This window comes from Protopterus annectens, chromosome 6.part0 (genome assembly GCF_019279795.1).
Source record: "Protopterus annectens isolate FY-2018-M chromosome 6.part0, PAN1.0, whole genome shotgun sequence".
Classification (NCBI taxonomy): Eukaryota; Metazoa; Chordata; order Ceratodontiformes; family Protopteridae; genus Protopterus; species Protopterus annectens.
The window spans coordinates 602172553-602199476 of record NC_056737.1 but is presented as its reverse complement, the minus strand read 5'-3'; the positions used below and the strand labels follow the sequence as shown (position 1 = coordinate 602199476).

The window sequence follows — 26924 nt, the reverse complement described above, 5'->3', positions numbered from 1 at the left end:
TGCTTGGCCAGTGAATTTTTTAGGTTCATTTTCCTAATGTCATATAAATGGTAAATACGTGTACAAAAGGCATTTTTGGTCTTGCCTATATAAAAACAGGCACACTTCTGACAAATACCAGCATGTATGACATTCTTACTGCTACAGTTGTACTTATACTGAAATTTCACACATCCATATCCGTTAAGAAAAACACTGTCACCTTCCAAAATATACTTGCAGTGAGTACACTGCTTGCATTTGGACATTCTCCCTAATGCTCCAGCCGTATTGACACCTTTCCTCCTCTCTAAGATATTTTTAACACTGGTGTCCTTTCTGTACACTACCACAGGGGCTTCCACAACTATTTCTATTATGGCATTGTCTCCTGCCAAAATAAACCAGTTCTTGTAGACAATGTCCCGAATCAGTGAGAACTGAGGGGTGTAAGTTAACATAAAACCATGGTGAAAATGACCAGAGGATGAATCCCTGCTCTCCAAAGGAGCACACAATCTGGAGATGTCAATCCCTAGTAAGGGATAAAAATGTCCGTCAAGTCTCTTCCTAGTCACTTCATCAAGAAGAGGTAACACAAATTGTATAGGATAACCTCTTTGTACCAACATATTCAATAAAACTTCCCTTTCTGCATAGAAATCATCGATCCTGCTAGTCATGCGAGCCAACCTCACTCCCTGCCCCCTAACCAGGGACCAGGGAGCGTTTCCGATGTACAGTATGCCCGCTCTCATAATGAAGAAGGGAGTTCGAATAGGTTGGTTTTCGATATATGGTAGAATAAAATTGTGCAGAGGTGTAATCCTTGCTAATCCTGATGTCCAGGTAACTGATGGAATCGACATGAGTGTCCATAGTGAATTCCAGAAATGTAGTGCTGGAATTGAGGAACAAAGAAAATTCATCCAACTGGTCATGGTTACCTTTCCATAAAATCAGGATGTCATCAAGGGTAACGTCCATAAAACTTACACCATGACATCCCTGTAGATGGAAAAACTATGGAAAGTTCCCACTGAGTCAGGACTATGTTCACAAAAACTGGGGCACAGTCTGCACCCATAGCCACACCTGTACTCTGTTTGAGCAATTGACCCTCATAGATTACAAAACTATTCTCCAAAACAAGTTCCATCAAAGTTCTCAGAGTCAAAAGTTTGGTATGTGAATTGGTATGCTGACATAAAAAAATCATAAAACATATCCACTCCTTCTGTGTGAGGTATTACATTAAATAAATCCTTCACGTCTGTAGTGGAAAAAATAATGTCATTGCCAAAGTATTCCTGTTTTATTTTTTTGAGACAATCCCAGGAGTCCCTGATGATATGTGAAAAAGAACTTAAACAGTTCTTTAACTTTAACTGTATGTCTAAGAACTTAGCTATTGGGAGAGCCTTAAATCCTTTTGTATCCACAATTGGTCTTAAGGGTGGGTGCGAGATATTCTTGTGGATCTTAGGGATCCCGAAAATAGTGGGAATCCTCGGGTGCTTTTGCGTACAGTAGTTGAATTCTTCTTCTGAAATTTGGTTGTTCAAAAGTAAATCCATGCAGACCATATCAACATGACTGTATGCAATATTGAATTCATTCCGGGAAACCTGCTGGTACCCTTCCTCCTCACAATTTTAAATTCACAGTTCTTGAACAGCTGACTATGGATGAGAGAGGAGCTCCTATGGATTACTGGCTTGAATACAAAGAACTGTTATGGCAATTAAGGGTCAACGCCAATATTTTTCCAGGGTTGAAAGAAATGGTTTCAATAACCAGCTTTTTGAGGTTAAAAGCTGATTTTTTATCTAATTGTTGATTTTTTCATCCAATTGCTGATTTTTTATTCAATTGTTCACTTTATGATTATTTGTCAAAATACTAAGTTTAAAGTACATGTTGAATCATGTTTTATAGTTAGTTTGTTTTTATCTTGCATGCATAATTGTGGAGCAAACAGGGAGTCTATACCTTTAAATGCCTATGGTGTTTTTTTACAAATTGGTTTGGAATGTGTTTGTAATGAGTATTTAAGGAGTGGGGTGGAGGCACTCTGTTTTTTCTGAAGAAGTCAAATGTAATCTGTGACGAAAGCGCTTAAGAATAAATTTTATCCTTGTTTCTTGTAACACCAGCCTACTTTGTGATTTACCAGAAACATCTGGTGTCCCCAATTTTTAATACTTTTCCCTTCTTCCACAGTTTTGCTAGAAGCAGCTGTTTCTGCTGGTATGGCTTTACTGATATAGGTCTTAGCTTATTTCTCATGGCCATATTTGGAGCATACACACTGTATGCCCCTTCAATTAACCAATCCTGTTTTGGAACACCAGTCCATTTATTTGTATGTTCATAAAATTAATACAGTTTATTCTTTCCAATTTATTACTGTATTTTATTTTCAGCTAGTCTTTCCTTTATTTCAGTCATCTCTGATTTCTGTAGATTTATCTGTTCATCTGAATAGCCATTTAATGTTTCTTCTATTCTTTCCATCCTTTTGTCATTTGCCTTTATATAGTCCTCCATTGTCTTATTTATTTTACAAATCTCTAAATGCACTTGATTTATTTCATCCTGTAAATTACTGAAAACCATTTCTTGTCCCAAAGCTGAAACCTGAACTGATTTTTGCAGAATAGCGGCAAAGCACTTCCCTACCAGAGTTTTTTCATTATATTTTCTAATAGCTCAAGTGTTTATTTTGGGGGGAGGGGTTCATCCAGACAGTAGAGTAACTAGTCAGTAACTGAGTTGTACCCGTGTTTTTTGGCATTTACTGGCTTTTGGCACTTTTTTCTTACATTGGGAGAGTTGTAATCAACCTGCTCTTCAGAGTGAAGCCATCTTGCAATCCATGTGGCACAAATTATTAGTAGAAAACTGAAAACAAGGCAGAGATTATGCCCCCAAGACAAGTATATAAAAGACTATGATTAAGTAAATCTTACAGTATTTAGAGTCTAGCAACAATAGTCTTAACTTCTGAGGTAGTTGAAAGTTGGATAAGATTATAAATTGTACTCCCTGAGTCCAAACACAATTGCATTAAGGCAAATTCAAAATGGCTGACAGAGCCACTCATTGCTGCACAAATCAGTCTAAATCAAACTCCTGAATGAGTAATCTTTTAATGTTCCAAATCACAGTGATTCATCCTGAGAAAGAATTTTGTTTTTCTTGTCAGTTGCAGTCTGCTGAAGTTACAAAAGGCCTGTACTCAGGATTACAGCATGAGTAACTGTGGGGATGTTCCTTGCCAAGACTACAGCTTCATATCACTTTTCAGGGTTTACTCAGTGACTTAGAGACTTTAGTCAAGTATCAGAGCATAATTCTAGTATGGCATATGCTCTGCTTTTGACCTATTCCTCTTAAACTGTGAAGCAGTGCTGTATTGCCCTCATCAACTATGCAATATGAGTTAACCAAACTTTTCATACTCCTCTGGCTGGTTCTCTAATTATACTTTGTGTGCTACTTGAACCCAGGTTGTCAGTGCAGGCAGATGCCCTGCCAGTGTGACAGCAGACAAGGTACTGCTGCTCCACTGCTGTTTATATATGTGATGGCCCCTCTTTACCCCAAGCCAGTAATGAAGGAGACCCAGTCCTCACCACTGACACCAGTGAGAGGCAGTTGCTAAAACAGGAATAGAATTACACAGTATTTCAAATGCAGCTGTCTGCATCAAGCACAGTTTCCCTCAAGAGCACACAGAGAATCTGTTCCAGACCTGGGACTGGATTCTCTGTTTCTCCAGATCCTATATAAGACTCACCTTGGAGCACTGTGTCCCAGTTCCAAGTATCTGACACACACACTTTAATATCTGATTTTTCATGTACACACACACACACGCACACACGCACACGCACACACGCACACGCACACACGCACACACACACACACACACACACACACACACACATTTGAGAAAGGCTGGCACAGATTCATCAGCTGTTGTCTCCTCTCTCCAAACTGTAAGGTAGATTGCTGTCACCAGTCAGATACTTTAAGGGTTTTACAAAGGGTAACCAATGATACTGTGTCAAATTAATACTGAAATAAATGATAGTGTGTGACTGAAGCAGTAAGGCTTTTCATGGTGGCCACATGATGGCCACAGTGTCACTAAAATAAGCACAAGTACTCTCACGCTGTTAAAATTATTCTGTAAAAGATCAGCCACAATGAAAAGGTATTATAAAAATATTTATTAATGGATGATAAAATAGAAAACAGGAGACGACGTAATATTTACAGTAAACAGCAGAGTTTCATCACAGGAAATATAAAAATAACACAGTTGGATAGAATCTCACAGATGTAGTAAAAAAAAGAAAATAATACTAAACTAATTTCACTGTATTTTCCTAACATGAGATGCTCACTTCCACAAGACAAGATGAGATACTATACACTACAGTAACTGAACTGACTCCATGACTAAACAGTGATAACTGACATATATCTTTTATATCCAATTCCAAAGAAAATCAAAAACAAACAACAAACTGCTGCTGCCAGAGTTCTATTCTTCAGCTAGTTATAGAATGACGTCACATCTAGCCACCTAACTCTGGCACAATACATATTCAGAACTCTGTTAAGACTTTGTTGCAGCATTTTTAACATAAGCAACTTTTACAAATACATTTTTAATACAAGCATATGTACAAATCAGTGTGACAATTAAGTGACATAAGATTATTTACAAAACCCCAGCTAATTATGCTGGCATATGTTACACATATCCAAAGGCAGGCGTCCAGTCTGGTGGACCCGAGCCATAAATAAACTGTACAACAGAAGGAGGAAGCTACTACATGATAGAGCAAAATCCCTAAAAGGGAAGGCATCTCTGATCAGTACTAGCAAAAAATTACGATCCCTCATAAAATCCTCCAAGGCCAGCTTTGAGAGAAAAATTGCACAGGACACTAAAGACAATCATAAGGCTTTTTTCAGTTGTGTTAGAAACCTGGGATGCAACTCCCAGACTTGTTCTGAGTTGATTCTAAACGACAAAAAATATACTGAACCCACAGACATCGCCAATATCCTGGCAGACAGGTTCAGTGCAAACTTCTCCCCCCCCCTCCCCCCCCAAAGAGCAAGTATCTATCCCGACAGAGTGCAGCCTCCCAAACATCTCTGATGCTCAGGTGAAGGCCGCCCTCTCCAAAGCAAAAAACACTGCTTCCATGGGACCAGATGGCGTCCCGGGTTGCGTCCTACATGAACTCCAAGAAGAACTAATCCCTCAAGTAAAACTGCTGTACAGTCTCAGCCTCACTACAGGATATGTGCCCAAAGAATGGCGTACAGCAACAGTGGTCCCAATCCACAAAGGTGACGCCTCTACGGACCCTGGAAACTATCGCCCCATAAGCCTAACTAGCCTAGTCTGCAAAGCTATGGAGAGGATCATCATGGAACTCATAAACAAAGACATTGGGGACCTACAGATACTAGATCCTACCCAATTTGGCTTTGGCAAGGGCAGATCCTGCCTTTTGAACCTGGTCGACTTCTTCGAAACAGTCACCAAGGCCATAGATGAAGGGAAGGTAGTCCACACAGCCTTTCTGGACCTCGCAAAGGCATTTGACACAATACCCCACTCGGGCATCATAGATAAGCTATCCAGCCTAAATATAAACCCCTATGTCACAAGATGGGTCGCAAACTGGCTCAAAGACAGAACCCACAGAGTCAGAGTTGCTGGAGCCATGTCAGACTCGAAACCGGTCACAAGTGGCGTCCCACAAGGTTCTGTCCTGGGACCTCTCTTGTTCGGTATTTACTTTTCTGAGGTACAGGCCAACGTGGGAGGACTATGGCTCACCAAGTTCGCAGATGACTGCAAACTGGGCACCATAATCGACTCTCCAACTGACACAAACATCCTTCAAAAAGGTCTCGCAGAGACGGATAACTGGTTCCAAAGCCATGGTCTAAAGCTAAATGCCAAAAAGTGTATAGTCATACCCTTGGGTAAAAACAGTGTGCCCACAAATTACCACATAGGTGGTAACCCATTAAGTACAGAGAAAGTAATTAGGGATCTGGGGACCCAAGTTGATAGCAATCTCTCCTTTGACAACCACATTGCCAAAGTGGTTAGAAAGACCTTCTACATAGCCCACCTCATCATGAAAGGATTCATATCTAGATCAAGAGAGGTAATCGTGCCCCTTTATTCATCCCTCATCAGGCCCATCATAGAATACAATGCCCCCTTTGGGATGTACCTTACCCGACACCTGCAGCAATTAGAAAGACCCCAAAAGTATCTCACCAGGAGGATCAAGGGATTCAAACAGATGCCATATGCTGCTCGGTTAAAAAAACTCCAGCTCTACTCAGTTGCATACCACCTACTTTGAGGCGATCTATGCCTGACATATAAAGCTATGTCCAACCCAGAATTAATGGACATGCTCCACCTCAGTAAATCTAAATCCCTTAGAGCCACGCACTTGAGGGACTTGAACCTCAGCACAGAAATAAATAGAACATGCTGGGGGGACAGATTCATAACCCAGAGGCTCCCTTCGCTCTGGAATAGAATTCCAATTGATGTTAGGCAGAGCACCTCACTGACTCTCTTCAAGGAGAATCTTGATGAGTGGATGGGGGATCATAGGTTTGTCCTGGGGATTACTTCCATGTCACTATTAGACAGAGGCACAGTAAACTAAACTTTAAAAAGGGCACAGTATACTCAAATCAAGGGGTGGCATAAGCCTAACACAATCAGGCTAGGCTTATAAATGCCCCAGGGCAGATAGCCTAGTATGAACGTATGAACCTATGAACATGCACTGCTCCATTTCTCCTGGTACAGCTGGCAGTACCACACAATGTCACAGTATACATAAGTTATGAGGGCATTTTTTTTCCACACATCAGTATGAGGGTTTTTTCTGGTGTATTTATGACCTTGCACTATTGCACATGGATCATGGATTTTTACATGTGTTAAAGATTGCTTGTCGTAGTTGCAGTGCAGAGCTATGTTAATTATGGATGTGATGTTGTCCTATCTCGCATTCATTCTGTACTGGTTAGGTTCAGAGCTGATCCTCAGTTCTGACTCGGCCTTATACAAAAGCTTGAGCTCTTCAACTAGCTTGTGGCTTTTACCCTATCCCATGATGGTCTAGGAAACTCCCCAGATCTCGTTTGCCACTAAACAAGATTGGGTGCTTCACACTGGTTCTGGCTAAGTGATTTTTTTACAGTTTTGTTTTTCCGGCTAAATTTAATAGTTCTTTCCCCTTTTTGGATTAGTTAGTTAGTAGTTTAGTAAATTAGTTAATTGGTTAACCCTTTTAACAGTTTTTTTGGCTTTGTTCATTACCTTACTCTTTGATTGTTGGCCGTCGTTTAACTCAAGGCCTACTTTCTTCCCTATCCCGGCTTTCCTCAGTGTGTTTAAAATAACTTTTGACAGGTTCATTGTTTTGTGCTGTTTAAATTAGAGTGTTCTATACTTAGTTAAGCTAGATAGTTAACTTAGGGGCTGCTCTAGCCCGTTTTATGTAGAGTGCTTTTCCCTTAGTGAGTGTGTGTTTTTCGATAATTCTCCTTAAGCTCATTTAAGTTAGAGGACTGCTTAACCCGTTTAAATTAGAGGGCTTTTTACTTACCGTGTGAGTTAGATAATTCCTGTAAAGCAACTTGGTTGAATAACAAGAAAAACAAAAGGCAGCAGGAACAGCAGCAGTGTATACCAAAGAAAAATATAGAACAAAAACACAGAAAATCAGGAGAAAACCAGGTCTTTTAGCATAAAATGATTTAATTCACTATTCGTCAAAGGCGACTGCATCAGAAATACAATTCACTACTACAGAAACACACTTAAAATTTAAAAAGTTAAAAAGTTTTTGTTCTACATCTATAAGTTGGTTGAATAACTGTTTATTTTGGGTGGATTTGTACTATTACCTAAGCTAGCTCATTTAAGTTAGAGGGCTGCTCAGCCCATTTAGAGGGCTTTTCCCTGTGTGTGCATTAGATAATTTTTCTATTAAGCAAGCTTGTTTAAAAAAAAAAACTGTTTGTTTTTGGTGTTTTCTTCCATCCACTAAGCTAGCTCATTTAAGTTAGAGGGCTGCTTAGCCCATTTAAATTAGAGGGCTTTCCCTTAGTGCGCGCATTATATATATGTGTATATACTTAAATATATATATATATATATATATATATATATATATATATATATATATATATATATATATATATATATATATATAGGTTCATAGGTAGGTACTAGGCTATTGGCCCTAGGGCCTGTATAAGCCTAGCCAAAAAATGTACCCTGGTTTTCGCCACCCAAGAAAATGATTTTCCTGTGCCCCTGTCGAACAGAGCCACAGAAGTGATCCCCGGTGTGAATTTCCTATCTCCCATCCAGTCGTCAAGATTTTTCTTGGAGTGCTAATGAGGAGCTCTGTTTGACATAGATAGGTAGTCTGTCCCAGAGTATGGGAAGTCTCTGGGACAGGAATCTATCCCTCCAGCATGTTCTGTTTATTGTGGTGACAAGGTTTAGGTCCCTAGAGCGTGTAGCTCGGAGGGATTGGGATTTCTTTAAGTGGTGTATGTCCAACAGCTCTGGGTTTGACATAGCTTTGTATGTTAGGCAGAGATTGCCTCTGAGTAAGCGATATGCGACGGAGTAAAGCTGGAGTCTTTTGAGACGGTCTGCGTAGGGCATCTGTTTGAGGCCAGTAGTCCTCTTTGTGAGGTATTTCTGCGGCCTTTCCAGTTGTTGTAGATGTCTTGTGAGGTACATACTAAAAGGGGTGTTGTACTCTATAATGGGTCTAATGAGTGATGAGTAGAGGGGAACAGTGACCTCTTTTTTTCTGGATGAGAAAACTTTTGTGATGAGATGAGCCACGTAGAAGGATTTCCTGACCACTGTGGCTATGTGATTATCAAAGGAGAGACTACTGTCCACATGTGTCCCAAGGTCTCTTATTACATTTTCGCTGTTAAGTAGACTACCAGCTATGTGGTAGTTCATGGGTACAGAGTTTTTACCAAAGGGAATGACAATACACTTTTTGGCATTAAGCTTCAGGCCATGGCTTTGACACCAGGCACCTGTCTCAGTGAGGCCCTTTTGTAGTATGTCCACATAGTTAGGAGTTTCGATTATGGCTCCTAGTTTGCAGTCATCTGCAAACTTTGTTAGCCAAAGACCTTCTGTGTTAGCCTGTACTTCAGAGAAGTAGTTACCAAACAGGAGAGGACCCAGGACTGAACCCTGTGGTACTCCACTTGTCACTGGTCTGAAGGATTTGGAGTCTGCTACTTTCACAGTGTGGGTTCTGTCCATGAGCCAGTTGGCAACCCATCTTGTGACATAGGGATTTATACCTAGTTTAGTGAGCTTATCTGTAATTCCAGAGTGGGGGATGGTGTTGAAAGCCTTGGCAAGATCTAGATAAGCTGTGTGAACCACCTTACCCTCATCTATGGTTTTGGTGACTGCTTCAAAGAAGTCAGTCAGGTTTAGGAGACGTGATCTGCCTTTTACAAATCTGAACTGGGTAGGGTCCAGAGTTTGGAGATTACCAATGTCTTTGTTTATGAGTTCCATGATGATACGTTCCATGACCTTGCAGACCAGGCTCATCAGGCTAATGGGGCGGTAGTTCCTGGGGTCCGTCGTGGCTCCCCCTTTGTGGAGTGGGATAACCGTCGCAGTGCGCCATTCAGTGGGCACAAAGCCTGAGGTGAGGCTATGACTGAACATGGTACTTAGGTGGGGTGCCAGTTCATTCTGTAGTTCGTGTAGAATGCAGCCTGGGATATTGTCAAGTCCCATGGATACTGTGTTCATGGCTTTGGAGAATGTGTTTTTTACCTGTGCAGCTGTGATTACAGAAACTTTGCATTCTTCCGGTATAGAGATGGGCCCTCTAGGGGGGTGAGAGGGGGGTAAAGTTAGCACTGAACCTATCTGCCAGGATGTTGGCAATATCAGTTGGTTCTGCATATTTAGTGCCATTGTGCTGTAACTCAGAGCAGATCTGAGTGTTGCCATTGAGATTCTTGACATAGCTATAGAATGCTTTGTGGTTGTCTTTAGAATAAGTGACAATTTTGTTTTCATAACTAGCTTTGGAGGATTTTATGAGGGATCTCAGCTTCTTACTGAGGTTTAACAGGGAGTTCCTCCAGTCATGGGATTTTACTCTTTTTTGCAACAGTTTCTTTCTTCTGTTGTAGAATTTGTGTATGACAGAGGACCACCAGATTGGCTTCCTTTTTTTGGAAGATAGCATCTTGGTTCTATTAGGGATAGCATGATCCACGCACTCATGTAAGTGCTTATAAAGTGCATTTGTGTAGGATTCAGCAGTCGTATCTCTATTGTCTTTCTGCATGGGTATCATGAAGTTTACCACTTCTGACTTAAGAAGTGTGAAGTTGGCTTTGGAGAAGTTTTTTACTGTGGTTTCCTAATTGGGGCTGGGGGCGGGATGTGGATGTCTAAGGTGATTAGCTTGTGGTCGGATCTGACCAATGAGGAATTGACCTCTGGTGTGGAACACCGGTTGCCCATGTTGGTAATGACCAGGTCCAGGATATTGCTGCCCCTGGTAGGGGTGTGATTAAGTTGATCCAAGGCGTTGGAATTCATGAATTCCAGAAAACGTTGAGCAAAAGAGTTGGTACATGAGTAGTTTTCCCAGTTAATGGTGGGGTAGTTGAAATTGCCCATTATTAGGGTGTTAAGTTGTACCCTAATACTTTCCAGTGCATCAAGAAATGATGAGTGGGAATCGTGGGGCATGGTGGGGGGGGTCTGTAGCAAGCTACAATTTGGACTGTGGTCTTGCCCAGAGTTAGTTGCATTTGGATAATCTCGGATGCATTATGCTGTGCAACTAGCCTGGAGGTGTGGATATCCTTAATGAATATGGGCACGCCTCCACCTTTAGTGCTTCATTACAGGTTAGGTGGCCAAAAGGTGTGGTATGAATTATAGCCTGGTAATGCAGGGGTGCTCTCTGGAGCTTTGAACCAGGTCTCTGTCACTGCACAGATGTCGATGTTCTTCATTTTAAGGAGTGCCTCGAGTGAGTGCATTTTGAGGTTTAGACTTCTAGCATTGAGTAGCATTACCCTCAGATTTTGCTTGCTTGTACCTGTTATGGTGGTGAATTTCTCATTTGAACCTTGCCTAAAAAAGGCACTATAGGGGTGGCAAGAGCCTTAGCCAGTATCCGGAATCCCAAGGACGAAAGGGGCAAGCCATCTCTGGCAAAGCATCGTGGTCTGTCGATCATGTCGTCCCAGGCAGACAAATACTGGATCCCCTTAGAATGACACCAGAAGCTTAGCCAATTGTTGAAGTCAATCATTTTATCCTTGTACTGTGGCAACTTTCTGGGTGATGGCAGGATGCTACTCAGGGCCAGGGTCATACCTGCCTGGGCTACAAGATCAGAGAGCTCCTCCATGTCTCTTTTCATGTAGTCCAGGAGATGCCTCAGGTCATTCACACTAACATGGACAATGACAGTGTCATATTTGTACTTGTTGTGGAGTGACCTGAGTGCGTGCGTTATGTTGAGGATCCTGGCACCTGACAGGCAGCTGACAGTAACTTTCTCCTTGTTTAGCCTGGTGAGTGGAACATCAGTGTGCCTGACTATAGAGTCACCTATGACTAGAGTGTTGGGTACTTTGTTATGCCTTATGGGCTGTGGTTGAGTGGCACACTGAGTTTGTGGGCTATGTGTCATTTGGGTTGTGTTGGGGGGTGGAGTTTGCTTGCATTTCTGCTTTGGAGGTCCCTGATGCTTGGGCAGGTTTTTATTGAGACCCTATGTGAATGTAGGTGTGTTTTGTGTTTCTATGTGTGTGTTTTGGTGGTGTAGTTTTTGAGGGACTATGTGATGACTGTGGTGGGGTGCAAGTGTTTACCTTCTCCTCTTGACTGTCTAGTCCAGTCTTGGATGAAGAGAGCTTTGCTTCCAGTTTGGCAATATAAGTGCATCTCTCACAAGTTGTAGTGTTGGGTGGTAGGAGGAGAGGGTTGTCTGTGTACATGAGGCAATTGCTGCATTGCCCCAAGATGCCCAAATTCATCAGGTAGACAGGAGAAATCACCGGGAGCTGACCCTTAGACATGCCTGGATAGGTGCTTATTTATTAAGTACTAAAAACTGCTTTCCTCTAGACAAGTGTGGAAAGTTGAGTGTGTGTGTGTGTGTATATATATATATATATATATATATATATATATATCTACGTTTGTCTATATATATATATATATATATATATATATATATATATATATATATATATATATATATATATATATAGTAGTTGTAGTACTAAATTGTTTTTTGTTGTTAAGATGTCAAAACAGCCCAAAGATGTTCTAAGAGCCGTCAGAAAATGTCTTTGACTGACATTCTTGGTGTGTGTGTGTGTGTGTGTGTGTGTGTGTGTGTGTGTAGTGCCTTGGAGTAGTACACCTACAAGAATCGTGTGCCATCTGCCATTCTTTCAGCCACAGGGTTCTTGAAAGAAATAATAAGTTGATTCTTAGGGAATTACTGAAGACTTCCTTTTCAGAAGCCATAGGAGAGAAGGTCAGAGTCCTTCAAAACAGAACTCATCCCCTTCTTCAAAATCTCAGAGATCAGGTCAAAGATCTTCTTCATCGGAGGCTGCATCTGAGCTGACTAAAAAGTTGCCAAAATTTTCCTCATTGGACCCGAAACCTGTCGGGCCTGAGAAGCCTTCCACCTCAGCTCCTTCAGTATCAGAACCATTGGTGTTTCAAGCTCAGAGCCAGTCCCCAGAACTCGAACCGGTTTCTCCGACGTTGAGATTCCCAATCTTGCAAGCTTCCAGATCCCCTGCTCCCTCCCCTCGATCCTCCAGGAGCCTTTCAGATGACAATGTGGATTGCATGGTACGGAAACTTTTGAGGACACTGGCGCTAGCCAAACTGTTGTCGGAGCCAACCCAGAAGGTTTCAGACCTGACCAAGCCTGCCCTGTCACCATTGATTCCTCCTCCCATCTGACTCGGAACTTCAAATCTGGAATGGAGCTGATTGTATTGGAACTGTCTGAGCCGACACCTGTTCCAGGATCTTTGGCCATGACTACTGCTCCGACTTCCTCGGTTCCATCTGAGCTCGAGGAGTCTAGGAGCCAACGCTCTCCAGTCGGGTCCAAGGGGACAGTAGGATTGGACATTTGTCAGATCCGAACCTGCCTCTCGGGGCTTCAGCATGGGTGAGCTTGGCTCCTACATCGACCATGGAGCCAACCCCCTTGGTGCCGGGGATGTCTTCTTGTTCTTTGGAGCCAGGAGCTTCCTCAGATCATGGATGGGGGGCCTTCAAGGTGATGAAGAGAGCACTGTCCACACAGACAGCTCCACTCTCAGGTCCAGTCATTCCTCCCTCAAAGGCACCAGTGTTTGTCTCGGCACAACTGCATCCACACAGGAGCAGAGACCCACGGCCTCAGGATGCCCCATTGGGTGAATCCCTATCTTCCAAAACCTCTCCAGAATACCTTCTGAAGAGGTCCCTCATAAGAGACTGTGTAAGAGGAAGCGTTTGGACTCCCCGGAGGAGTCCATTATATCTGACACAGACCCTGAAGAATCAGAAGGGTCCCCACTGTCACCTTCTGACAATGTCTCCTTTGCAGACATCTTAGAAATACTTAAGTAGAGAGGTGGCTGGAAGCCCATCAACCCTTCCAAGGAGTCTGTTTACCTGAAGGCTTTTGGGTCTCGCCCTTCTGCTACTTGAGTGTCTCTGCCTTTCGATGAACTCATGGATCTAATTTGTCGGAAGGCATGGGAGTCTCCAGACTCAGTGGAGCCTGTCCCTCGGAGACCAAATAAATTCATTACTTCCTCCCACTGATAAAAATTTCCTTATGAAAGGTGTCCCATAGATGTTATATTGGTGGCAACGGCCACCAAGAAGGAACTGTCTCCGATGTCCTCTTCTATCCATCCTCCCAACAAAGAGTTTCGTATGATGGACAGATATGGAAAATGCACCTTTTCTTCAGCAACCTTTGCACTCAGGTCCTTGATTTATCTTGCACATTTTACCAGATTGCAGAGAGATCTCCTGAAGGAGCTGCGAGATACTCTCCAGGGTTCAGTAGCTGTGAGGGTATCAGATAAAGTTTCCTCCCAGCTCTCCACCTTTAATTCTGTGGTAAATGCCTCCATGAGACTAATTTCCTATGCAGCTGATGGAGCGAGTAGGGCAGCAGGTTCAGGAATTTCCCTAAGGCGGCATTCCTGTATGCACTTGTGTAACTTTGTGTAACCTTTTAAGTCTTCCTTTGTTTACTCCCCCTTCAGTGGTTCATCCTTGTTCGGGCCTAAAGTCAAAGACACAATAACCAGGTGTGAACAGAAAGGAAAAACTCTCTGCCATAGGAGTCTGTTTTTCCCTACCTTCTAGACCTTGTCAAAAGGGAGGAAAAATGTGGTTTTGAAAATCCCAAAGAGTTTTTCAGGACACACGTGGTGATTCTTCCCCCAGGGGCAGAGAGGGAAGTAATAATGGAAGACGCCGGCCACGCAGTAGAGGGGGTCTGCAAAACCAGGGTGACAGGGAATCCTTCCTTGGCGAGCCATTTCAGTGCTCCTGAAAGGAGGCCCGCCTGTCCTTCTCTTGAGGCAGTTAGGGGTCACTTATCTTTCTACCCAGAAGCCTGGCTAAAAATAACAAAAGACAAATGGGTACAAAGCATTGTATCCAGAGGTTTCTCCATACCCTTTTCTTTCCCCGCCCTAGACATAAAAAACATCCTGGACATTCCACCCAGTCAAAGGGAACAGGCAACCATAGAAATACAGAAGTTGCTAGAGAAGAGTCATCCAAACAGTCCCCACAGACCAAATAGAATCCGGAACTTACTCAAGGTTCTTTTTAGTTCTAAAGAAAACAGGGGACTGGAGACCCATCTAGCATCTCAGCAGACTGAACAAAGCAGTAAGACAGACAAGTCCCAAATAGTAACACTGCAGTCAATACTCCCTTTTCTGGTAAAAGATGATTGGATGTGCTCTATAGACATTCAGGATGCGTACTACCACATAAAAATGGACAGGCAATCCAGGAGTCATTTGCTTTTTCGGCTGTGAGCCAGTCACTACCAGTTTCGAGCTGTGCCCTTTGGTCTCACTACAGTCCCCAGAGTGTTCACCAAGTTTATGGCAGTAGTTACAGCTCACCTGAGACATCTAGGATTCCGAGTGTTTCTGTACCTAGATGACTGGCTCTTAACTGCCACCACCGAGCATCTACTAATAAAAACAAGAAACACCACATTGAAACTCTGCTCTCATTTAGGGATCACAATAAATTACGAAAAATCTGCCTTATTGCCATGTCACTGTATCGGTTTTATAGGAACAGACTTAGATACTACAAAAATTATGGTAAAGCTTCCCTCAGAAAGAGTACAAGCCCTTCGGTGTCAGGTCGTAAGCCTACTTTTCAGGAGGAAGGTCCAAGTAAGAACAGTTCTGAAAGTGCTAGGCACCATGGCAGCAGCAGCAGCAATAAACGTGATTCCATTGGTGTGGCTGCACATGAGGATTCTGCAGTGGCTTCTGTTCACTTAGTGGTCCATGCAGGAACTACCCATATCCCACCAAATCATGATGACAGAATCTTGCAGGAAAGACATTCATTGGTGGCTTCACTCCACTCATGTGACCTTAGGTTGACCCTTTGTTCTTCCACAGCCTTTAGCCACAGTGACTACAGACTCTTCCCAGATAGGGTGGGGGTACATTATCAGGGAAGGACAGTCCAAGGCACTTGGTAGGATCACGAGGCACGCTTACATATCAATGTCCTACAGGTGAGAGTGGTGTTTTTAGTGTTGCAGGCATTCCAAGATTTTCTTCCACTAGGAACCATTGCAATACAAACAGACAGTATGTCAGTTGTGTGGTATATAAACAGACAAGGAGGAACCAGATCTTACCTTCTTTGCTGGGAGACCCTGAGAGTATGGCAGCGGGTGACCTCTTCCCAACACTTACTGATAGCAACGCACATCCCAGGGAAATCCAGTGTGACAGCAGACAAACTCAGCAAGAAGATTCTGATGCCTCACGAGTGGTTCCTAAAACAAGACATAGCGGAAATGATTTTCCAAAAGTGGGGCTAGCTTTGCTGTGGCCTTTTTACCACATCCATGAATGCCAAATGCAGTAGCTACCTTGCCCTAATCCCCCCTATGGGCGAATCGCCAAGGGATGCACTTGTACATGATTGACCCTCGGGTCTCCTCTTTGCCTTTCCTCCCTTCCCGTTGATACCCAAAGTTCTTCAGAAAACCAGCCTTTTGGGAGGGACATTGATTCTTGTCACTCCTTACTGGCCTTGTCAAATATGGTTCCCCTTCCTTTGGCGTCATCTCCAGGAGAAGCCTTGGAGTCTGGACCCATTTCGAGATTCTCTGGCTCATTTGTCGGGAATGCTCCATCCATCTGTTCAAAGCCTCAAATTGACAGCCTGGCTGCTCCGATTCCAAGTAGGTTACCTGACCTTTCCCTTTCAGTGAAGCATGTCTTGATTTCTTCTCATAAGGCTTCGATGAGAAAATTGTATATCAGCAAATGGAAGAGATTTTCCTCCTGGGCCTTGGAAAATCATATTGACCCTTTCTCTGCCTCTATATCTTCCATACTGGAATTCTTAGCAAAACTATTTCATGATGGGACTGCTGCAGCTACTATTTGTGTTCAATTAGCAGCGATCTCAAACTTCCATATAGGCAAAGCAGGGCCAAAGGTGATGTCCCACAGACTTTGCAAAGACTTCCTGAAGGGTACCATTCTATTAAGACTACCCATTAAAACACCTCTAGCAGCATGAGACCTGAATTTTGTGTTATCCTGTATGATTCTCACCCCCTTTTGAATCTGCATCATCCTGTGATATGAAGTTTCTAACCTGGAAAACAATACTTTTAATAGCTATCACTTAAGCTAGGAGAGTTTCAGAGTTACAAGCATAGTCTATCAAACCCTCCTATATGCTGTTCCAAAAAGACAGTGTCTGTTTGAAATACCCTGCCTTTCTACCAAAAGTATTTCAGAATCAAACTTAAACCAGTCCATAGACTTACTAGTTTTCTTCCCTAATTATGGCAATAAGGCCGAATATGTGCTGTATCAACTAGATGTACATAAACAACTTTGTTTCTACTTGCATAGAACAAAGGACTTTAGTAAGACTGACCAATTATTTGTGTCCTCCTTAGACTGCAAAAAAGGTGCTCCAGTTACTAAGCCCACTCTCTCCAGATGGCTGTCAGATTGCATTACATTCATATAGAAATTGCAGAATAAACAACTTCTCGACAAAGTAAGAGGTTATTCTTCCAGAGCTATATCTATCTTTTCTGCCTTTTGGGCTAAACTGCCAGTTGATACCATTTGTGCTGCAGCAACATGGGCAAGACCTCATACCTTTATTACTCATTACAAAGTTGATTTGGCCTCTAGAGACAGGGCCTCTTTTGGGTCCACTGTTCTGAAGAATATTCCCTTGAGCCACCCAAGAAAGATGGTGCTAGGGATGCTGTCCCAACCAGTACAGAATGAAGACTAGATAGGACAACATCACATAAAGAAGTTATGTATTCACCATAACATTCCATGTGTGTTGTCCATCTCTCCTTCATTCTTACATCCCACCCTCCTTCCCCCAGCCTTTAGCTCCTGGTGGACCGAGAGGATCATTTGGCGACTAATATTCTCTGACCCTCTTCTTGGCTATTAAAGTAGTAAATTTTTATATGCTTATATTGTTATACCAGCAAACAAGATCTGAGGAGTTTCCTAGAGCATCATGGGATAGAGTATAAGCCACGAGCTAGTTGAAGACCTCGAGCTTTTGTATAAGGCCGAGTCAGAACCAAGTATCAGTTCTGAATCCAACCAGTACGGAATGAAGGCGAGATGGACAACACATATGGAACATTATGGTGAGTGCATAACTTCTTTTTTTCTGTACTTGTCTTTATCCTTTGTGGCATAATATGTGTGCCTTTTTTCAGAGAAAGGAAATGTGTGATTCCTGGAGTTGACCTATTTTTAAGATCGAGACAGGTTAGGCAATGCTACCAGTTGCTATGTTAAGGTATTTGCTTGGAAGGTCATCAGCTGAAGTAGAGCATGGTTTGAGTTTGTTTAAGAGTAGATTTATGTAGGATATGGGTTTGAAAGTCAAAGTGGACGTGGTGATACGTGGCTGCTGGGCAGGGTTAGTATTAGATGTTGGGGAATCCTTTGTTAGAGATGCTATACCATCTATGAAATAAGAGTTGAACTGTATTGCGGTTTCGAATGATGAGTTATTGGGAGAGGGTCTATATTATAAAGTCGACTGCTTACTTCATCGAATACCTAAACGTCGACCCGTCGTCATCGAACCGCATAAACACCAAATGCTCTAAACCGCGAAATTTAAAAAGTCAAACTCTCATACTTGTCCCACCCCACCGCCCGCTACAAACTACCTACATAAACTAACTAAATAAACCACATACATACACTAACCAAAACCCTACTTCTAACCCTACACTAAATCTTACATATACCACCATGTATGCACTTAACTTAACCTGCACCCTAACTCTAAGGTCCGTATCTATCGTACACTTACCTTAAAAAGCTAAACCCAAACAAACTAAATAATCCACACACATACACTTAACAAAACTCTACACTAAATCTAAAATACATTACCATCTATGCACTTACCTTAACCCGCACCCTAACCCTAAGGTCAACTTTCTAATATAGACCCATTGGGAGAGTGGTTAGGGTTTAATTAGTTTAGTTTTAGTTTAGTTAACATTTTTTGACTGGGAAAGTCCGACTAGGTTCCACAGATCCTGTTTTCAGCGGAGGCCCGAGGAGAAATGCTCCAGAAGCATGTCTTTAGAATGTGGAAGGAAACCGGAGTACCCAGAGGAAACCCACGCGAATGCAGGGAGAACATGCAAACTCCACACAGAAGGCACCCCAGCCGAGAATCGAACCGGAGAGCCTCTTGCTGTGAGGCGACAGCATTAACCACTGCACCACTGCGCCGCCCAATTTATGGCTGAGTTGCAAAATTTCTTTAATGGCTGTCCATAATTGTTTAGGGTTGTGTTTACTGTTATTCTGAATGTTATTCTAGTATAGTTTTTATCATCATTAATTTTCCTTTTATTATGATTGCGAAACATTCTGAAGTTTTCAAAATATCATGGTGATATATAATTTTGCCATTCTTTCCATGCTTTTTCTTTATCCTGCATTAGCATTCTACTTTTTCTGAATAGCCAAATTGCATTATTTGTTTTTAGTCTCTTCCTTCTAGTAGGTGCAAGGCTCTTCAGAATATTGGGAAAATTGTATTAAATTCATTTACCGCATTATCTAAGGGGAAGATTTTTAGGAAGTTCCAGTTAATAGATGATAGGTTAGTAATGAACATTTCTTGGTTAAACTTGGAAAGGATGTGTTGTTTTATAAACATGCTGTTTCAGTGGATGTGCAAGATGTCTGGTTGTATAGATTGGGAGATGTTCACTGAGACAGTCAGACATTGTACTTGTGGTGGTGTATTTGCAAGGGTCTGATACTCTGATCCATTCTAAAAGGGAATTTGATGATGTCTGGGGCTATTAATTAGTTGCATGAAACCAAATAAGTTCACACTAGATGCAGGAGAGTTAGAATTTATGTCCAGTCAACTGACATTCACATCACCTAGTAGTAGTAGTATTTCTTGTGAAATTGTTATGGATCTCCAATGTAAGACATCTTACAGTATAGCCGTGTTGTCACCAGGAGGGATGTAAAGAATAGTAACACATATTTGTTTGTAATTGTTCTAGTCGTTAGGAAACAATTTGTTTATCACATAAAGTCTAACATTAAAAGAAACTCACACAACCCCAACCTTAGATTGAACAACAAAATGATCAACCTGGATAAATAGCCCCTTATCAGATAATTAACTATAGCAGATCTCTTTCCTGTCAGAAATAATTCATTATCTGAAATAAGACTACACATGTCTCTACCCAAAAGTTATACAATCATCTTGAGACAAATCCTTGAACTCTGTCGTAATACCTTGGGAGATACTTCTCTAAATCTAAATGATATTAAAGCCTGCAAATCCATATGAAACTCCCTCTTACTTAAGAAGAAAATAATTTCTAATTCATACAGACTTATTTTTTCTATCCGAACCCAAAATGACCAAATGTTTTCAAACTGTTGGAAAGACCAAGATCCCTCCATTACCTCTAACCAAATCTCCCAAGCTATTCAACTCTCCTTGAAACTTAATCCCCTTAAAAAACTTAACTATACCCAATTTATGATCTTAAACAATGCATACCTCACCCCCTGCCAAACTTTCTAAAATCTATCCTTCCTCCTTTCCCCTCTGTCCCCATTGTACCAATCACAATGATGACCTGCTCCATATTCTTTGGAGCTACAAATGCTTTTATAGACTCTGGTGCTCCCTTAGGGTACAATTGGAAAAAAAAGGGATATGAAAAAATGACTTTGTCCTAGAAATTCGCAATATTACATATCCCCTCTACAGGGTTATCCATACTTCAGACTTGTATTTTAATAACACTCTTTTCCCTTGTCAAACTTTCTAGCACCCTTAACTGGAAGGATAGATCTCTACTCACTTGGGATGGATTTAAACAACTTTCTACTAAACACTTACTTGTCCACAAGTACCAGAAATACACCCAAAGACTTGGTACACACTTTACTGAATATTGGGATATTTTATTTGATATCCTTCTAGCTTAATCTCTGTTAACTTATCTATTGTGTTGAACATAAGGTGTATCTGTAAATAGTTAATTGTTGTATACAAGTCACAAGTCTATATTACTTTCATTGTTTTGGTTGTGCATTGTCTGTTACCATTTTGTATTGCATTATTAAAAATTCTTAATAAAAAGGTTAAAACAAAACCACACACAACTTCACAATATCCTAACATTTTCATACCAAATTTTCAGAACAATATCTACAAGTTCCCACCTTATGAATTATGCATATGTACTATTCCATCTGAAAATGGTATTCTGCAGTCATTTTGTGATAATGTATTTTTGGAAAGGCTTCAATGATAATTTATGACTGAGGAACTTAACTGATGGCTTGTTGAAAATATGGTATGAAGAAGTTAGGTCATAACAAAGTTATGGGTGTTTACCTTTAAAAATTACTAGACTTTCAGCATTTTATATAACACATTTATGTTGAACAAGTACTTGTAGCATCAAAATTTCTTAGGTTTTTTACATCAGGTTTTCATTATGTCATGTATGCATCCCCACCTCATGAATTATGCACCTGCTTTGGTGTTTCCACCCATAAATATAATTTTGCAACAAGTTTGTTAATGATACATTTGGAAAGACTTGCACATTATCAATTTAATGGTTAGCAATAATTCATTAAGTCTCTGTTACATATGCCATTTGAACCGAAATGTATTAGCAAAATCGATTAGCAACAAAATTATATGCATTTCATTTAATAGAAAAGACTGAGCTAATTAATGTATAAGACATCAAGATTAAGTACATTTTTCTGTCTTCCAGTTTTAGATTTAAGAGTAGATTTGAATATAGCACAGAAGTCTGATTAATTGAAATACTGATATTCAGTGTTATATTCTACCCATAGAAGTGTACAGACTGAGTGGATACAACGGTAGTATTTACAACTCTTTGTTAAACACTTATTCATTTTTGCCTTTGAAATGTATTCATTTTGGCTGAACACACAATTGTACATTTGTATTTTTAAGGTCTTACAGGATCTGTTGCTAGCGTACAGATGAACAACCATGACACTACTGGACATAGCCTATCTGATGACTCAGTTGTGATTGTTGGAAAAGGTAAGTTTTAATGCATTGCTGAAGAAATGTTATTTCCAGTCTTCTTCCTTTGCTAAAAGGCATCATGTTCACCGTATTACACAAATGATAACCAAAGGTACTATGAATCACCTAGCATTCCACAAGTCCTTTCTCACATCCTATTTCATACAGGCATCATCTTCTCTTGCTTCACAGAACCTGCTGATGAAATGTAATTGTATCAGATTCCTTGAAAGCTGATCTTATTTACTCTTATCATTTTTGCTAACATCTGTTTGAGAAATCTTCCGATGGTCTTTACAGAAAAATACAGCATATTATTTTGTTTTTTAAGTGTGTTTATCTTGTGTTGGGTTTTTCTTGACCCTCCTGGTTTGTTCACTTGAAAGATGCATTAATGACACTCTGCCCTTTTGCAAGCACAAGCTGCTTTCAGTGCTTTTAGTCATAGCTTAGCTGACACCATAAATTGTGGATCCTAAAACGTCCAAAAAATAAACTATGGTCAGAACACAAAGACAGCAGATTTCAAAAGTTGCTATTTCACCATTAAAACATTTTTGCAGGGGACCTTTGCTCCCTGATTCTTCAGATGTCCTGCTCCTTATGTACTAACTCTCTGTCTGAAATCACTGTACATAAGCCAAGGGAGAATACTCTGAGGTGCTTAATCTTTATGGCCCTCAGAATTTCAGTAGTGGTCCGCCTCATCTAGTCACCCAGTTAAAGCATATAATGGGTCTTTAATGCCATTATTTAAATAGAATGTTCAGTAAGTTAGTCTTATCGTGTATTTTTGGTGGTAAGAGATCCACTGGCTGAATGTCCTCTTGGCTTTGATTTGTTTCCTCAAAAATAATCAAAACTTTTCATTACTGCCCTTGTCAAGAGCTGGATGTCATGCTACACCACTTATTCAGCAGTGGATGGCAGCCTCCCAGCCACCCTTACTCCTTAATTGGCTGTCTGAGATGCCATTCACTTGCTCATACCTGTGTGTGCCCATCATCCATTCTGCATATGGTGGGAAGGGAGGGAGCTCCAAACTAGGTTTCCAAGCACATCTCTAACTTGCCTTATTTGCTTTCCTTGAGTTGAATTGTTTTTGATTCTTTGTTTGCACTGGATAATTATAAATTAGTTTTGTTAGCTTTCATTAGTGTAGAAGTATCTTTCTAAGGCAGTATGGCAAAATATCAAGGGTGCAGTTGTTTGTGAAAGCATAGACAAGAAAAGTGTACAACTAGGAGCCTATTTTATTGTCTTGCTTTGTTCTTTTTTATCATATGGAGAAAAAAGTGTCAGTTTTAGTATAGCTTTTGGCTCCTGTTTCTGTGAAGTTGCAAAGGGAATGTTTTAGTAATATACCAGTTTCATTGGAAGCCTCATTCTGTGCTTATCTTGGTGTTTTGAAATAGTTTTGACAAGATCTAAACAATATGTACTTTAAATTTTTAAGCTAGAAGGTAGCATTTCAGATCATTTAACTCACTTTCTGTTTTAGCCTAAAGTTGTCTTAAATTCTGAACTCTGTCTCTTCTCTTTCTTTAACACTGGTATGCATGAAACATTTATTGTGTCAGAACATTCTAAAATTAAAAAAAAAATAGAAGGTAAAACAGTTTCTACATTGTCAAAGGTTGAAGAGGTTTTATAAGATGTTCAGTGTAGTAAAATGATACAGTACTAAGTTTTGGAACTTCCTGCTATGCAGAAGCGAGCAGCTTGCCTGAAAACCAGTGTCCTTCACTATCCCTCAGCCAGCGTCAGGATGTTAGTGGTATAAATGATGTTCAGTACATGGATCACGGTTGCAGTAGCCTAGGCTATATAGGCCTTACCCCCTGCACCTGCACCAGACAGCTTCCCAGAGCTTTGGGTACCCTCCCAGGCACTCCAACTGCCAGGATCATATGATGTTTTTCATATAAAAGGATGTAGCTGGAATACCAAAACACTTCAGAGCTTTTTTGCCACTGAAATGCATGATTCTTCTGCAGACCCCATGATTCTATCATTCAGCTAGCAGTCCTTCAGGTGGTGGGGTTGTGAGTCTCTCTTGAGGAAAGCTGTCCTATTTTTATTGAAATTTATTTTGAAAACTTATGTTTTTTCTGTTAGAATATTTTACTTGTGCTAAGAAACCGAGTGATTGCTACTGTTATATTGCTTTGAAGGGAACTGTCATGTTGGTGTGTGTGTAAACTTTTTGTGAGATAAAGTTACTTTTTTTTTTTACTTAAAACATTTTCATTTATTGAAATGTTTTCCTCCCCTTCTGTAACTCTTGACAGCTGTCCCAGTGCTGGGTCTACTGGCTCTCCAGTCACCCCCAGCCCACTGTTCCATTTTAAGCCAGGACCAACGAGGATCCTAAGGGCATCCTGGGGTTTGTTGCTGTCCATCTTCTGGACGGGGGGGTTTGTTTATGACTTACTCTTTCTCCCCAACCCCTGGGTATATATATGGTACAACCTGGGGGGGGGCATGTGGTGTATCACCCCGACTTCCTTGGCAGCTCAGTCTTGTCCCCACCCTATTTTCCCTTTTGACCTACTGCTCCTGGTGTGATGTCCAAGGCCCCAAGGGGGATTGGCACAGGAGACACCTACAAAACTACCCACCCACCAGGGATGGTAACTCCCATCCCTCTTTGCCACTCCATCTGACGTCTAAGCCACTAAATGAACCCCAGTTGCCTGGGCTTTAGTCAGGGCATTATCCATGAACACCACTGGAATGGCTAATTTAGTGAAACAATGAAATTGTGCTTATGGGGGACTTGTAGTGGCTTACTTACCTCTGAACCACTTATGTCCTTTTCACCTTACTTGAATCTTCATTGTTCAGTGACCCAGTTTCAGACCTCCTTTCCAAATTACTGTACCTTTCCTAATGTACTAAAAGAGAAAACTTCTTATTGTCTTCAAAGGTCAGACCAGCATCTAGTTTTCCTCGGATTCTGGTAGGTGACACTGCTTTGGCAGTTGGTCGTCCCTCAGAAGAACCATATTTTTCCTCTGCTTCTCCTGGTGTAACCTTGATAGCCACCAAAAATTGTGGAGTAGCCATGTCCCAGTGGCTGTAGGGGATGCACATGCAAGCAAGGGAGAGCATCCAGGGAAGGGGCGAATGAAGGGTCTTTACTTGGGTGGTAAGGGGTTGTGGATGTGGGGTCCAGTGTTTCTAAGGGTGTGGCTTTATTCAGAGGGTGTGTGCCTGCAGAGAAGAATGTACAGTCTCCTATTTCTGTTTCCAACTTACCTTCAGTTCTTTCTGTGAGGACAGTTCATAAAAAGGGTTTTGGGTTCTAACAGGATTTTTTATGTACTGCTTATGCTTTATTTTTGAAAGGAAGTGTGTGTGCTGTTTGTGAACACTTGCCTGATGATGTAACTTCTGACTAACTCATTCCAACAGGGCTTACTGGCAATCAAATATGTATAAAAAGAGAGAAATGGCTTCAGGTAAAACCTGGCAACCAGGCTTCCTTCTCAGCTACAGCTAGCTGTTTTCCTGCTGGCACTTCTCCCGCTGTACCTAAAAAGAAAAAAAAAGCAGCACATTAAGAAGCCATTGCCAGCATTGCAGGCTACGACAGTGCCTTAGCCATTAATGGACAACTCTGTAGTGGCTGATCATTGTTCTCCAGACTACTCATTTATTACTTTGGGTTCCTCTGGTGTAGTCTCTTCAGCCACCATGGACTGGGGGGTCAGCCACATCCTCTGCATTGTTCATGTGTCCATTCCAGGCATGGGAGAACTATCTTCTTTGATGTAGGAGATGCTGCTGGAGGTTCTTCTTGGGCTGCCTGGGAAAGAGACCTCTTGCTAGGGGGTCAAGTGCCATCCCATAGCCAGTCTTCTTCCAAGGAAGTTCCTGCAAAGAAGAAACAGGATGAGTGATGTATTTTTGTGGGAAAAGGTGGATCTTTTCCCTGAATGGAAGAGATGTTATATGTTGCAAGCGAATGTGCCTAACCATCCTTCCTATTTTGCCATCCTTGTAGGATGTGTTAAATGCTATTTGTAATTATGCTGATTTTCAGTCTTCAGTCCCCAAAAAAGGCAACTAGACTTTACAAAATTCCTCAAGCTAAAAATTCTTGTTTTCTCATCTTAGATTTGACCCAGCTGCTATTTTGACCTATTTGCCAACTAGTAACAGACTTTTATTCAATAGTAATCCTTCTTTTGTAGGTAAAGAAGGTAAGGTATTGAACTGTTTTGGTAAAAGAATTTTCTCTTCTTCCACTGTAGCATACAGAATTCTCAACTACCATGCACATATGTGGAAGTGTATTGTTAGTTGTGTAGACTGTTTGGGGTAATACTCTGCCACACTTCCTTGAGAAGGTAGTTCCTGTCTGAATCCTGTTATTTCTAACATGTCTTAACCTGCAGACATTGAAAATAGGAACAAAAGGCCCTTTAAAAATAGCCAAAAATCTGGATATATAGTTTGCATAAAAATGAGTACCAGACACTTTTCCCTCCTACTTCTAGTAGGAATTTGGGATACTACTCAGAAGCTGGTTTAAAAACAAGAGTGACAAAAATGATGGAAGAATGTAGGCACCTGATCAGAGATGGTGTAAAAATCTGTAGACTTTAATAAATTGTATCATACGATTCTACTGCAAAATTTCATTTATTTTTGCTTTAGAAAAAGGGAGTTGTAAGATGTATGTATTCTCTTTCTTTTAATTATTGTTGCCACTAGGATGTTTGTCATGTAGTATGTTTTCTGTGTAATAGACAGCTTCAGAAATCACATGTGATGACTGAGAGTCAGAAAATTGTGTGAAGGGATAAATCAAGCTTGAAATAAGGGTGTACATCCAAAAATAGGAAGATTCTGAATCAGGCCTGTAAATAGGAACATTCTTCCAAAACAGGAGCAGTTGAGAGATCTGGTCTCAAGTATCTAAACATGCTTTGTAGAGTATGTG

General features: G+C 41.1%; 1 protein-coding gene across 3 annotated transcripts in view; it reads left to right on the top strand.

Moving 5' to 3' along the window:
• Window positions 1–26924, top strand: part of TOGARAM1 (TOG array regulator of axonemal microtubules 1) — a 1826974-nt gene that overhangs the window by 691233 nt on the left and 1108817 nt on the right. For all 3 annotated transcript variants that reach the window (XM_044074274.1, XM_044074275.1, XM_044074273.1), the window contains exon 9: window positions 21896–21988. In XM_044074274.1, the coding sequence (XP_043930209.1) occupies window positions 21896–21988 (93 nt within the window). The remainder of the gene's footprint in view (window positions 1–21895; window positions 21989–26924) is intronic.